Source organism: Tursiops truncatus, chromosome 10 (assembly GCF_011762595.2).
Source record: "Tursiops truncatus isolate mTurTru1 chromosome 10, mTurTru1.mat.Y, whole genome shotgun sequence".
NCBI lineage: Eukaryota > Metazoa > Chordata > Mammalia > Artiodactyla > Delphinidae > Tursiops > Tursiops truncatus.
Genome location: NC_047043.1, coordinates 60,263,073 through 60,278,348, shown reverse-complemented (window position 1 = coordinate 60,278,348; position 15,276 = coordinate 60,263,073). Strand labels below are relative to the sequence as shown.

At 54.4% G+C, this 15,276-nt stretch overlaps 1 protein-coding gene across 7 annotated transcripts in view; it reads right to left on the bottom strand.

Annotated features, from left to right (window-relative positions):
- Positions 1 to 15,276, bottom strand: part of SCN5A (sodium voltage-gated channel alpha subunit 5) — an 87,970-nt gene that overhangs the window by 55,691 nt on the left and 17,003 nt on the right. For 5 of the 7 annotated variants that reach the window (XM_033863707.2, XM_033863709.2, XM_033863711.2 and 2 more), the window contains exons 5-11: positions 13,912 to 14,003; positions 10,173 to 10,403; positions 8,724 to 8,787; positions 7,262 to 7,403; positions 6,562 to 6,759; positions 5,384 to 5,563; positions 4,383 to 4,754 (exon numbers count right to left, since the gene is read on the bottom strand). In XM_033863707.2, the coding sequence (XP_033719598.1) occupies positions 4,383 to 4,754; positions 5,384 to 5,563; positions 6,562 to 6,759; positions 7,262 to 7,403; positions 8,724 to 8,787; positions 10,173 to 10,403; positions 13,912 to 14,003 (1,279 nt within the window). Of the gene's footprint in view, positions 1 to 4,382; positions 4,755 to 5,383; positions 5,564 to 6,561; positions 6,760 to 7,261; positions 7,404 to 8,723; positions 8,788 to 10,172; positions 10,404 to 13,685; positions 13,778 to 13,911; positions 14,004 to 15,276 lie in introns of all 7 variants that reach the window. The other 2 variants (XM_033863706.2, XM_033863708.2) reach the window with 1 other exon arrangement.

Below are 15,276 nucleotides of genomic sequence, written 5' to 3'. Positions count from 1 at the left end.
ATCAATTATGGATACAGTCCAACTCGGGACTCTGACGCAGACAATAAGGAGAACGAGGCTGTTACACATATGTTCCCATGGGAGCACTTCCAAGACAAACAGTTTGATGAGAAAACAAGAAAAAGATCTGGAAGATAACACACTAAATTGTTAAAGTGGCTATATCCGGGGAATGGGATTGTGTGGGAAGGGCAAGGAGTTTTACTTCTGCACTGTTGGATTTGTTTTCAACGTGCTTGTGTCATTTTTGTAAGTAAAAGAACCAGGCCTACAAATGGAGACGGGGTGTGTCCTAATGAAGGGGGTGGCAGCAGACATTCCCGAGGCTTACTTCAGAGCCCCCCACAGAACCAAGAGGGGCCCGCAAAGACTTCATGTCAGCATGGCCGTGCATGACCACAGTCCGTGAGCCCAAGCTGGGGCTGCTAAAGGCACTGCGCTGTTCAGCGTGCAAGAGCGAGGCTCCATAATCTGTCAGAGGGAAGATGGGCCTAGACAACGCAGGGTGGCAGAGCCAGGGCCCGGGGTGGGTACCAAAATGATCTGGGCTCAAGTTCAGGTCAGCTTTTGCGATTGGTAGGACTGCCTTGAACTGTTGCCTAGGGAGGGAGTGAGCTCCCAGTCATTGAAGTATTCAAGCAGAGGCACCTGAGAAAGCTGAGATAGCTGGTGGAACAGTAGTACCCTAGGTCCAATGCAACTACAAATCTGGCCAGCTTAACTCACAAGCATGTCTTAAATTCTCCCAACTTCTCTCCTTTACCATCTGTGATAGTTTGGGTTATCACTCAGCAAATATTTACCTTTTCCTCTCCCACTGTGACTGAAGCAAAATTCCCTGTCTTATTGGTGACACGCCTGCTTTGGCCAAGGGAGTGTTAGTGGACATGATGTGAACAGAAGCTTTGAATGTGCTTGTGCCATTTGCCTTGCTCTTGTGCTCCAGTAATCCTCCAGGAAAAGAGCTTCCCCAAGTAGCTGCCACACTTTCAGCCCGGGACAAAGACAAGGGGAGCAGCCCTGAGCCTAACCTATAGTATGGAGCCAGGCCATGTGCAGTCTGAGGCAGAGCTGCCCAGCCAAGGTCAACCTAGACCAGCCAAACCATGGTCAACTTGCAGAGAAGTGAGCGTGAGAATAAAGGCTTGTTGTTAACCGTTGACTTTGGGGGTAGTTTGGTACACAGCAGTATTGTGGAAATAGCTGACTGATACACTGTCCTAGTGCAAGCTGTCATCATCTCTTTCCCAAAACTACTACAACAGCCTCCTAACTGGCCTCTTCTCTCCCCTCTATTCTCTACACAGCTGAAAGGGATTCCCTTAAAAAGTAAATCAGATCATGATAATCCTCTGATCAACAACTCCCCCCATCTTACTCAGAGTAAATCCAAACTTTTCTATAGTTTACAAGGCCCTGCATAGCCTAAATCCTAACTCCTCAAACTCATTTGATATCCCCTTCTGTTTCCACCACACCCAGCCCTGCCTGGCCCCTCTCATCCCTTAAACATGTTGAGCTTATTCCTCTTCAGTGCCTTTACACTTTCTGTCCCTTCTGCCTAATACACTATTTTTCCACATCTTCGTGGCTGGCTCCCTAAAATCATCTGTTGGTCAATTTTAACGTCACCTCCACATAAAGGACTTCCCTGCATATTCTAACTAATAGCCCCCATTCCCAGCCCTCCCCCTAGCAACTATCAATCACATGACCCTTACTGGTCCCTAGAAATATTGATCAGTTTACTCTCTGTCTTCCTGCCTACGATGCCAACTCCATGAGGTCAGAGCTCTTGTCTGTTCTGTTCACTGTTATATCCTTGGAGCCTTAAAGACTGGCACTCTACGCAGAGGGCTGGCACTGGATAGATATGGGTTAAATGGATAAATACTTGGCACTCAGGGGCTTGAGTTAAGTTCTAGCTCTGTCCCTAAGATGACGGGGGCAGGGAGGGGCATGGGTAGGAGGGAGAAGAATCTGTTCAAGGTGCCTCCCCCACTCCCTCTGCCTTTGGGGCCAGGCACACACACAGACAGCAGGCAAAGTAAACCTTCACCCTCTGCCCCAAATTAAAGTGAGCTGTCTGTTGGGCCTGCCGCCTCCTATGTTGATGAAGAAACCACTATGTGCCCGACACTGTGCTTTGTTTTCAGACTAGAACTGGGCAGAGGTGTCACCAGGGACCCAGTTGAAGCAGGGAAGGCATCCTCAGAGGCCTACAGCCTGCTAATCTCTTTAAACTTTTCAACATCTCCATCTTGGTCCACTAATTCCTTTAACTTTGCAGATAACCCCCTTGGCCCGCTAATCCCTTTAAGGTTATAAATGGGCCCCACAGAAGTGAGAATGGGTGAAGTCAGAGTTCCCGGTAATGAAGTGTTTGAACTTGGATTCCTCCGGACACGTGCAGTACAATGAGATGATTTTCTCCCTAATGAGATTAGGGAATTCTATTAGCGCTCCAGCTGTTGACCTGATTCCACAAGGCTGAGGCTCCAGGGCTGGACCTGCAGCAACTGGGAATCTGTGTTCTTGGGAAGCCAGACCCCCACCCTCCAGGTAATGGCCAGGTGGGTCCCCAGACCCACCCAGAAGCTATGGTCTGCACCCAGTGCATTCCCAGGACCCTCTCCTTGACTCCCTGCTCCAGAGGAGCACGAGGGCCCCAAGTCTTCACTCCTTCCGTCCCGCTCAATAATAACAATCAGAGATAATAATAATTATTATTGAACATGAAGCAAGTACTGGTCTAAGCACCAGACAGGTATTAACACTTTTAGTCCTCACCACCACCTTCTGATGTGGATATTATTTTTATTTCCACTTAACAGATGACGAAATTGAGGCAGAGAGAGATTAACTGCCTGTGCAAAGTCCCACAGCTAGAGCAAGTGTCTGAGCTGGAGCAAAACAGGCCATCTGGCTGTGAGCACCCTCTTCAGCCTGCCTCCACCTTCCTGATCAGGTTTCCCTGTCTTGCCCTGCTTCCTCAGAAGGTCTGCCCTCCTCCACCTCCTGCAGGCCTCAGGGTCTGAGACCCACATTTGCCCTTTTCCTGGGTGGGCTGCTCTGAGCCCTGTGCTGGGGGCAGGGGTCAGCAAGGGCACTCGGTGACTGGTTGGGCAGACATCAGCCTGTCATGGGATAGGCTGACTGAGCGATCAAAGCTCTGACTGGCCTCTCATGATCTGGCCCTCCCTTCCCGTCACCTTTCTGACAATTGCTCCAACTCCCCTCCGGTTTACTCCCTGGTTTCCAGCCACACTGCCCTCGTGGCATTTCCTCTAGGAAATACACTAGGCATGCTTCTGTCTCAGGGCCTTTGCACTTGCTGTTCCTTAGGCCTGGAACATGTTTCCCACAGATGATGCAATGACAGTATGTTACTACAACATTATCACCACATCAACGTACTCGTGCGTGTCCTGATTGCTTTACGCGTTCATCCTGGCTTCGATCCTGAGGTGGGTATTTTATTTTATTTTACTATTTTATTTTATTTTTTGGCTGCACCGCGTGGCATGCGGGATCTTAGTTCCCTTAGCAGGGATCAAACCTGCGCCCCCTGCAGTGGCAGTGTGGAGTCTTAACCACAGGACCACCAGGGAATTCCCTGAGGTGGGTATTTTAAATCCATTTTACAGACAAGAGACCTGAGGCACAGAGAAATAAAATAACTTGCTCACAGCCAACCAGCTGGTAAGCAAACCCCATCTGTCTCCAGAATCTGGGTGCTAACCCCTCTGCTACACCACCCCTCACCTGGTTCCCCGCTCCTTGCCTCCTTCAGGTCATTGTTTAAATGCCTTGTAATAAGGGGGTTTCCCTTTCCCTCTTCCCCACTTTCGTCCTCGCACAGTACTTAGAGCTTGGGCTAATATTACTTGACATGTATCAGTTTGTAACGTGCCAAAATATTTTGAATTTGATGAATAACTGTCGCCCAGAAGCTCAGAAGTGTTCCCTTGCCACTCTGGCCCTTCTCCAGATTCTCCATGATCCGCAACTCTCCAGGGCTCACACCTGGCACACACAAGACCTCTAGGGCGCTGGTCCTGTGTCACCACAGTGTCTCAGTGCCCATGCCTTACTCGCTGCTAAATATTTAACTGTCATCCCTGTTTATCATCATTACATACCATATATGCATACATACACACTTGTCTTCTTTCTTTAACTTTTGTCTGTCTGGAAGCTCTAGGAAGCAGAGATTTTTTGGTAGGCTTATTCACCCCCAGAGCTCAGTACACAATAGGCGCTCAATAAATACTTGGTGAATACTTGACTTTACTCTAAAAGTAAAATACTTTTAGACCTGGCTCTGGTGACCAGTCTGGGAGATGGGACCCGCCCGACGCTGCATGGCGGGGCGGACTCACCGTGTCCAGGGGCCGCTCCAGCATCATAGGGCGGAGGAGGCGGCTCCCTGGGTAAGTGGCCTCAGGGTCGCCTGCCCCCAGCAAGGAGACCACCCCGTTGCAGTCCACAGCGCTGTCCCTTTTGCCATTGAGGACGTGGCTTGGAGTTGAGGTTCCGGGACTGGGTTGTCCCTGGGCACTAGGCCGGCGCAGGGGCCAAGGCACCAGCAGTGATGTGCGGCGGCTCTCACTGTCCCCGGCTGTGCTGTTTTCATCATCTGCAAAATCTGTCTCAGAACCCACGTCCCGTCGGCGGAAGGTGAAAATGCTTCCATGGCTGGAGCGTGGCTTCAAGGAGGTCCTGCTGAGGCCGTGGGTGATGCTGAGATGATTCTGAGGGCACACAGAGAGGGGACATGATGAAGACGGCTCTCCCCGTGCTCCCAGCTTGTCACTTGTGGCTTTGGCCCCAGCTCAACTTGGAGCATTGAGGGCTTTTGTCAGCCACATAGGAACTGGATGGGCTGAGCCGGGGGTGCTCAGAGGAGGGGTGCAGCGTTAGAGGCAATCCTGCATCTTCTGGGATCTCTGCTTACCTGAAGCCTGTGCCTCTGGGGCTTTGAGATTGAAGCTTATCTGGGGGAGAAGGGGGCAGGAAGGCCCCTGCAAACAGGCCTGGCCCGAGCAGGGCCTGGGGCAATCAGTCATGTCCCTCACTCATTTGGGCACATCCTTGAGCTCCTACCAATCCACACCATGGGGAGACCCTCAGTCCCAGCCCCAATGCTGGGGACTTAGCTGAGGTTGGGGATATCCTAACACCCAAACCTACCCTATCCCTCTGCCCAGGGCTCCTCCACTCTAAGAGTGGCCATGGGAAACAGGAGGGGCTGGGAGGGGGCTCAAGGAATATTCTCCTTGGGGAGCAACCGTGGGGGCTGTGACAGCACCAGGGGACTAGCACGATGGCCTTTTGATGCCGGATCCACCCTGAAAGGGCCAGAGCCACGGCCGGAGATTACCACTGCTTGGGGACCATCCTCCGAGTCGGACTTGGGGAACCTGTCATCCCCACACTCCTCCGACCCTGAAGACATTTGTTTTCTCTGCTTGCTCCTTCCCTCGTGGGAGATTACTGCGGCCAAAGGGGACATCTCCAAGGAGCTGCGGGACACGGTGTCCACACCCCTGATGGTGAGGGCCTGAAAAACGGTGGAAGAAGGGATGTCTTGGTCATTGAGACATGATGCAACCTCAGGCCAAGGTAGGCCAGGCAACTCTCAGCACCTCTGTTTTCCCCAACAGTTAAGTGGACCTGCCCACACCCCCCCAAACGAGTACATCATGGAGAGGTGAGCTCAGACAGACCCAGGATGTTTTGAGAAAGATCCAGATCCAGGGATGAAGAGAGTAGTGGCTTAAGTGGGCAGTTCTTGCAAGAGTGGAGGGTTGGGGCAGGTGGGAGAGGGGGTGTTGATGAGCCGAGGTAGTGACAGAACTAGAGGGCAGGGGATCTTCGAGAAGGTTCGGCTGGTCAAAATGGCTGCTGCAGGATGTGGCATGGAGCAGTGAGAAGGAAGTGGATGTCCTTGGCCTAGCTTCTAAAAAGTTTGCTCTGCAGTTAGCCTCCGGCACCCACCACGTGTGGAACTGTGGGGACAGCCATGGCAGCATCGCCAGTGCTCATTTGCTGAGCCTGTTCAGGCCTCCGACCTTGGATCTTCCTCACTACCCCATCAGAAGGCATCCGTTGACTAGGATAAACTATGTCTGTGGACACATGGTTCTCTCCTACCCAGCATGCACTAGGCTCACGGCGACCACCTTTAGCCAGGAGCTACCACCTTTACCCACCTGGCACCACCATCACCCAGAAGACACCACGGTCATAGGGAAGAGCGTTCCTCAGCAGGCACCATACTCACAGGACCCACCTTTACTCAGCAGGCACCACTTTTACCTCCCCATGAACAGGCTCTTGTCTTTACCCAGCAGGTAACAAATTTTTACCCAGCAGACACCACATTCACAGGAAATACCTACACCCACCAGACACTTGCTTTACCCAGCAGGCGCCAGTTTTACCCAGCATGCATCACTTACAGCCACCAGCTTTTACCCAGCAGGCGCCACACTTATAGGCATCCACAATCAGGTGAAGGCTTGTTCTGGAAGCTCCTTGGCCACACTGCTCACCCACCTCATGCTCTTTCTTGAGCATCTCCATGGCTTCCTGGAATCGCTTTTCCTTCTCCTCTGTCTCAGCAATGGTGGCTTGGTTTTGCTCCTCGTAGGCCATGGCAACCACAGCCAGGATCAAGTTCACCAGGTAGAAGGAGCCCAGGAAGATGACAAGCATGAAGAAGATCATGTAGATCTTCCCTGCAGACCTCAGGGTCTGGGGGAGCAAGGGAGCGGAGGTCATCTTCACTGCGGCCCCTTCCGGGTCAAGGTCATAAATCCCAAGTTGCCCAGCCTGGCTGTGCCAGGGGTTCAAATGGCCACAGCCTGGAGAACAGGTAGAGCATGTCCCACCTATAGAGGGAAGTGTCCTAACCTACTGAAGAGAGTGACCTGCACACAGGGGGCAGTACCCCACCCATGGAAGGAGGCAGAACATTTCAGTTGACACAGGAAGTGTCACATAGGGTGGACCAGTGTTCCACTAACAGAGCATGGAGTATCCTATATAGAGGGCTGGGTACTTGGTCACCAGCTAAAGGAAAGTTTCTTTGCGTGCTGAGTCCCCATCCCTCAAACGTCCCCTGTGCCTCCTCTCTTCTGACCAGTGGGGAAGCTGCTGGGGCGCTTGTGACTAGTCATTTGTGCAGCCTGGGCCCTGGTGCTAGACACTGAGCCCATTCCTGGCAGCTCTCTGCTGGCCCCATGCACCCACGTACCTGCTGGTAGAGGCGCTCCCAGCAGTCCTGCGTCATCAGTCGGAAGAGTGCAAGAAAGGCCCAGGCAAAGGAGTCGAAGCTGGTGTAGCCGTGGTCAGGGTTCTCGCCTGCCTTCAGGCACCTGTAGCCCTCGGGACATGTCCTACGGCCAGACACACAGACTTTATCCCATGCTGTGGGGGGCCCTCTGCCCCTGAGACGCTAGCTCCACAAACCTACTGCCACATTGCGGGGTCCTGCCGCCGTGACTTTTCATGCTGTGCCTCCCACCCGGGACACCGTCTTCCTCTTTTCTCTACCCATCTGTATGCTGCTAGGCCTAAATCCAGCTCCCTCTGCCCATGTGACACACCATCCCAGCTGCTGTCTGCATTGCCTCTCCCCTCCCAGAGGAAGTGCCAAGGGCCTGGCTCAGATTTCTTCCCTGCCTGCCTACCCCAGGGGAGCTGGGCACAGTGCAGACACACAGGGGGAGCATGAGGCTGAGGTGAACAGGATGGAGCCCAAGGCAAAGGTCAGGCGGCCGTGGGGCTGTGGGATGATTCTAGGGTGGATGGGCTGGGGCCCGGCCATGTCTGGAGGGGACAGCCTCTCTCCCAAAGAGGGAGCGCTGGTATGGAGTCACGAGTGGAGTGAGTGTGTGAGAGAGAGGATGGGGGCAAGGGGAACTTGGCAAGGAGGAGGATGCAGCCAAGGGGCCTCTGTGTCTTGCTAATGTCCTAAATTAAGAAATTAAGACTTTTTCTTTAGAGATAGGAAGGGCTCTGCGGCCATTTGAACCCCTGGCACAGCCTTGCTCCCCCAGACCCTGAGGTCTGCAGGGAAGATCTACATATTCAGAGATGCGGGACTACAGCCCCGAAGAGCACCTCCCTTAGGTGAGCCTGTGTGACCCTCCCCATAACAACCTATGACACAGTCACACTGACCCAGGTGCCGGTGTGCACAGGGCCCTGGAAGCTGCACGTGGCTACTGGGCATCTCTGGGTACCACACCCAGGCTGCAGGTCCAGGCCCTGCTTGCCCTGGAGGAGAGTCTAGGCTGCCAGGGGAGGCCATACTCACTTTTGACCTAATGGACGGATGAGGAGGAAGGAAGTGAAGACAGGAGGGGGTGGGTGCCGCCCTGGGGGTCTTTGGGAAGGGAATGGAGCCAGGGTTGGGCTATTGTGGGGCCCTGCAGGGTTTCCTGGGCTGCCCCCCAAGTCCAGTCCCATCTTCAAGGCTCTGTTTGCCTTCCCTGAAAAGCCAAACCCCCATCTCTTTCTTCACCCCTTCCCAGCTGTCTCCCTGTGGAGGTGGGGGGCAGCTGCCATGGGCCTGGGAGGGAAGGGAGGCAGGGAAAGGTCTTGCTGTCCCTGGGGTCAAGGGCATAAACTGAAAGCATAGTCAGCTGATAAAGCACTGGAAGGAGACTCCCCCAGCTGGGTGAGGTGGCCCTGGGGGGGTGGGTGCTACGTACCCAGCGTCAGAGCTATTCCCACACAGTAACACATCAGAGGTGCCATTCTTGAGCAAGTAGTTTTCTGGAAGAGAAGCATCCAATGGTGAGAGGCACGTGTGGCCCAGACTCCTGGGGGTTCCAGACTGCACCCTGGGATTTGGGGAGGTAGACACTGCTGGGGGTCTTCCATCCGCTCCTCTGCCCTCTGCCTGACCTCTGCCCTCTGCCTGACCAGGTCTGAGGCAACTCTGGCTGATTCCCTGAGCTTCCTCTGGCTCCTCCTCCGACGTTCAGCTGCCAGTGTCCCCAGGTACACTCAGGAAATCCCCACGAGGAGCTTCCGGACCCTGCCCCAATCACTCAGGGGGCCAACCTGGGTCAAGAGAGGCCCCGAACAGGAGGCAGGGGTTTGTTCAGACATGACTGGGGCTGGACCAGATGAGACGTAGGACATCAGTCCTGTCGCCTCCACTCTGTGACCATCCATCAGCCCCCATCACTCCCCACTACCTGCCTTAGTCTTAGGTGTCAGTTCTCCAAGTGTGGTCCCCAGACCAGCAGCATCAAGCATCAACTGGGAACTGGTCAGAAAGGGAACTTCCCAGAGCTACTGACTCAGAAACTCGTGGGGTGGGGCCCAGCAGTCTGTGTTTTCCAGAGCCTTCCAGGTGACTTTGGTGTACACATACGTTTTAGAACAGCTGCTACGTGGCCACACTGAATCACAAGCAAATTTACTCATTGAGTTTCCATCTATTTCTTTTTTCTACAGTGGACTGCTGGTGTATGTTAGAGGCCTTAACTTCAGAATGGCCCTCGGGGTCCTTGTGGCCTGGAATCTGGCCTTGTACCAGCATCTACCTTTGGCCTAGACTGATGGCTCTAGTCAAGAGAGGTGCTGGTCATCAGCCCGGAGGATGGAAGTGTAACCCATGGGGCAGTGAAACAACTCGAGGGGCTCACGTGGCTTTGTACAATCACCGAGCTTGTCCTGGGGTGCATGGGTATGGACTTAACATCCTGACAAGGATCACTGAAGTCAAGTGACAAAGCCCATGCCAAGCAAATGGGGCCTCTACTCTGAAGCCTCACAAACTACCCCAGCTCCGTCCCCCCACCCTTTCCCAAGCGAAAGCCCTCTCCCTGCTGGCAGGCTGGTCTCCTCACCATTCCTGACCCTTCAAATGTTGTAGCTGCCGTTCTCCTATCTACCTCTCCATACTTCCCATTCTTCAAGTGTTATCTCCCCATCTAGCCTGAGAACTCAGGAGGATAGGTGCTGAGTCTGCTCCTCTCCTGTCCTCTCTCCCAGAGCCCCAAAGGGCAGGGGCTGGGATCCCTGACACGCAGCTGGGTCTCTGGGGGAGCAGGTAGGGCCTGGACATCCTCAGAAGGAGGCCTGTGTGGGAGATGCTCGGCCCTGGTGGCCCCACAAAGCCCTGCCTGGGCCACGGAGCCAGTCAGCACCTGGGTCGTTGAGGTAGAGGTCCAGCGATTCCCAGACCAGGCCGCCGGCTTCCACGGAGCCGTTGGTGCCGCTGAGCACCGTGAAGTTGCGAACGCACTTGTGCCTCAGGTTGCCCATGAAGAGCTGCAGGCCGATGAGGGCAAAGACGCTGAGGCAGAAAACCGTGAGGACCATCACATCGGCCAGCTTCTTCACAGACTGGATCAGGGCCCCCACGATGGTCTTCAGGCCTGGGGGAGACGAGGAGGAGCTCGGAGTCACCCACGGCACCCGTGCTCCCCGCTCCAGTGGACAGGGGCCAGGCCTGAGGGGTGCCGGGCTGGGGGAGCCATCATGATGGGGGGGCAGGGGAAGGAGGCCTCTCCTGGGCTTTTCAGACCAAAACCTCCCTTTCCTCTGCTGCTGAGAGTCTGTCCTGGTCCCCCTGGGGCGGGAGTCCAGTCTGGCTGTGTATTTTCAGAGGGGCCTAGTTCTCTTTGCTGTCCATAGCCAAATAAATGAAATAAGTATGGAAAATGCTGTTTCCTTGCAGGAGAAAACACTCAAAGCCTATCCCCCGCAGTTAGTCCCAAGTTATGCCAGGCCTGTTCCTTTAAATGTAGTTCCTGGAAAGGAGACAGAGGGCCAGGCCCCCTCCAGGGCAATGGACAGCCTTGGCCTTGATCCTGAGATGGGGAGAGACTCAGCCATTCTTGGTAGGGGAATGTGGTGTGTGCACTGGGGAGGTTGATGGGGCGGTGGCGGGGGGGGGTAGGTGGGTCTGGCTAAGGCCATGGTGGGTGATGTCCTAAGGGGCCTGCTCTGGCTCAGGCCCCACTTTTGGGAAAGGCACAGGGGTACCTGTTTTGTATTTTCCTCCTCTGCCCTGTCCCCCTGGAACCCACCCCCGTCCATCCCACCCCCCAAAGCTAAGAGGCCGTGATCTGTTAGCTGCACGGCCCAGCTCCCTGCAGAAGCCAGCGCCGCACAGAAGAGCAAGTGTAGACGCCTCTGGTCTGACACTTGGCTGCGGTCCTACAGCAAGTTCACAAGTTCGAGCAGAGCATTGGGAGCGAGGGGGCTTCTCTGCCAGCAGCAGGGACTCACCTCCCATCCCTCCTCCCCACCCCTCCCCCGCATCAAAGCGGCCAGATCTCAGATTAAGCTCCATCCATCCATCGTCCAGCCGGTTAATGTGTTAGGAGCACCTGTGCGGCTGTGCCCGCAGCTGCTGTGCCCATGACTCAGAGACAAGGAGGCAGCGATGGGCAAACATGGGAGAGGGGAGAGGAAGTCCTTCCCACAGTGCCGCCAATGCTGCTGCCTGCCCAGGGCTCGGAGGCACTCAGCGTTCTCTGTGAAATCATCCTGGCAGATGTTGGCAACCGCCTGGGCACTGGGTGGACCTTGCAGGGGTCTGGGCCCAGAGTGGTGGAGGTGGTGATGGTGGTGGCGGGGTTCATGAGCCCTCTGTAGTCCAGAACTACGCTTCATCTCTAGCAGAGCTTCTAGGACCCTCGGTGGGCATCTGGTTCTCCTCACCACGCTTGGAGATCCACCCATAGTGTGGGGCATGGTGGGGGCAAAGTGAGGGGCCGTGGGCAGCAGCTCACATACCCAAATTAAACTCTGCCTCCAAAGTCTCTGTGGCCTGAATCACTCAGTCCAAGGCTCTGAAAAGCACCTCCTGGTCTGTGGAGATAGTGTCCTTGGGGACAATCAGTTGGTGACCCATTCCTTTAACCATTTCTCACATTGATGAGAGTCCACTTCTGGCAAGAATGATTCCAACCAAGTAAAGGGATTCTTTCTGAGAAGACCCAGGAAGAGATGGGTGCTGGGGGATCAAGTGGGAAATTCTCCCTCCACTGAAGTTCTAACAGGCTGGGCGAAGAGCCCTTGGAAACTAACCATTCCGATCCATTCCCATTTTAAAGGAAAGGAGACTGAGGTCTGGAGAGGGTCACGGCTATTAAGCCTCAGCTCAGGGAACACCTCCTCAAGGGAGACGTCGGTAATGCTGTGACCACAGCATCTTCCTAATGACCGCTTTCAGCAGCTGCTGTGTGCTGCCTCACTGGGCTGCTGGCAGCTTTGATGAGATCCAGTGGGACTCGGTTGGGGTTGGCTGGCTCCCTCCCTTAACCCCGGACTGAGAAATATTTTCCTTTGTCAGCCTTATTTTTTTTTAATAAAACAAACTGGAAGATGATTTTTCTTAATTGTTGTGGTCAGTGTGCTTACCTATCCTTGCCAGGTGTGTGCTGTGAAGTCCCCTAGAGGACAGACCCTGGCCGATGACGCCTGTCACAACGTTGGGGGGCTCCATGGGGATGGGAACAGAGTGCCCCACTCGCTACGGGCTCTTAGCAGAGGTCTGGGCCATGTGCGGGGAGTGTGCGGGCAAGTGGCTCCTGTGCTCACCCCATGGTGGCTTCAGAGCCAGGAGGAGTATTGAGGCTCAGTGTGAAATCAGCATAAGTGCGGGCTCCTCTTATTAGATAATTAGCCCCACCGGGGGAGTCTGAACTCCTTCTGGGAGCTCACAGCAGGGCCCCTGCCTCCCTGGGGGCAGCAATAGCAAATGCAGGCCAAGGGCCCAGGATGCCCGGGCTTTCCAAGTCAGGAGTGGATACAACCATCTGGCTCACCAGCTCTGACATCTCTCCAGATCGGTGACATGCAACCTGTTTCCAGCTGCCTTCTTAAAAGAAATGCCTTCTCCAGCTCTGAGTGGGGATGCACTCAGAAAAGTTTCTGGAAGGGGCCTCTAGGCTCTGAAATCATTATAGTCTTTGAGAGCTTTCCTAGATGGATGGGGTAGACTGGCTTTCTAGAGAGGTCGTCTGGGCCTCAGAAGGTTTCCCGGGACAATTGCCAACATGCGTCAAGGAGAATTTCTTCCCGAGGCTACCATGCACGGTTTGCTAAACCTCTACCGCACATGCAGCAAGGGCTGTTAGACGCCAAGGCCCGGTGACACCTGTCCACAGAGTACTCTCCGTGTCACAGAATGGGGTTGCGGTGTCGGCTGTGTGTGTATCACCAAAGGGGGCTCAAGGCAGGGAACGGGCACTCAGCCATGAAAGGCCATGCCTGAGCTGTCCTTTTTTACTCTGGGTGTGGTTTCCCTCACAAACAGTACTTTTAGTTTCCTTATCGGAGGATGATGCTTCAGGCTGAAGCAACTCACATACAAGCTTTCAGCTATTCCAATAGTTGAGTTCAGTTTGGGAAATAAATCACTACCTTGGGAAGAATTTGGGTTCAATCCAGGACCTGCCATGGAGTACTCTGTGCCCCCGGGGGTCTATGGTAGTGGGCTTTGCTGAGGTGGACAGTCCGAAGCCCATTCTGAAGCACGGAGGGGACAGCCGTGTCCACTGAAGACAGCCCCCATACCCAAGCTCTGGGAAAGGTATTCTGGGGACAGGCACATTTGAAGGGGCCTTCCCGAGGGTCGCCTTGGCTCCCAGGTAGCTGGAAAGGCCCAAGCGTGTCCCTCCAGCCTTGGCGTTTAACCTGATTTTCACCTGAAATGACCGATATAGTTTTCAGGGCCCGGAGGACTCGGAAGGTACGTAAAGCTGAGACATTGCCCAGGTCCACAAATTCAGTGGTGTATCTGTAACAAGGGAAATTCACACACAAGACAGTGACAACACGCCAGTAGGACACACAGTCAGAGGAGGGGGGTGGGGGAGACGGAGAGAGAGTCACTTGTAGCTGAGATCTGGGAGGCAAACCTGGGCATCTTACCTGGGATAACTGAAATAGTTTTTAGAGCTCTCAGGACTCTGAAAGTTCGAAGAGCCGACAAATTGCCTAGTTTTATATTTTCTGATACATACCTGTAGAATCAAATCACAGTTATTGGGAATTACAAAGCGGCACCTCAGCCCGCCCCCCCCGACCAGCCCTCTCCCTTCTCCCCCTCCCACGGGGAGGGCTGTGCATGACCCGGGGCCTCCCCTAGGTTTTCTTCTGGATCTCAACCCTCCTGCCACGGGGAACCTCAGTGAGGGTGCCTTAAGGATGTCCACAGAACAAGCTCCCAGGCGGCTCTCTCGGTGGTAGTCCTGTGAATAACCAGCGCCACGAGGGAACGACTCTGCCACGTTCTCCATGCCACTTGGGGACTATGACACGAAGCCACATGGGGGGGCGTCTGAGACTGGGGATGCAGCAAAGAGGGAAACTCCATTTTCCAGGAGGCTCAGGCCAGGTGATATAGGAAGCAAGCGGGTTTCTGGTCCTGGTTTTGCTCTATGTCTTCTGCAGTGTCACCAGCTTGTGCCTGGCAGCTCTGATCCGTGGGACCCTGAAGTCTAGCTGAGACCGCTGTGGAGCCATGGCTGGGTGTCCGAGGGCATCCCACTCCCTCCTTCCAACCACAAATCTCTGCGCAAGGCGTGGCTCAGGAGTCCCTGAAGTCAGGAGGTGGAGGTGACTTGAGTACTCAAAGGGAGAAGAGTTCCCAAAATGATGCTTTGGAAGATGAGACGGGAGGTTGCCCAAATATTTAGCTCTTAACTACTCACGGGCAACGGCCAACACAAGAAAAGAAAAAAGCAGGTTGAGTGGTCCTAGGGATGTGCCAGCCCCTCTCCCATGAGTCCACCCCAGTCTTGGTGTCTCCTCACGATGGCCCTGGGTGTCCACAGGAGTAGTGACCTCGGGAAGCAAGCAGCCCTCCTCGGTGTGTGTCCTGCTTGGGCCCGAGTGGTGCTCAGCAGGGTTGAGTGGCCGTGGGGCTCCCACCTGCAACTTGGACAATCGTCCATCCATAGCTTCCACAATCACAGGAGGAAGGAGTCGGTCTCTGGCTGGCAGGGACCCGCCCAAGCAGAGCGTGAAGACACGCGTGGATGGGTCACATGACCAGGATGTCTGCGAGATGGATGGATAGTGTGTGACCAGGGCTGTTGGGACAGTGGCAAGTGACTTGTGATATTTAACCAAAGGTTTCATATCCAGGGTGTCTGAGATTTAACCAAAGGTGTCTGATGTTTGACAAAGAACAGCAGACTCAGGATGTCTGATGTTTAACCAACTGTGTCCGACCCGGTGTCTGAGTGACGTCAGTCCAGGGACACTGGCTGAGTGTCGACGGTGGGCTGACAG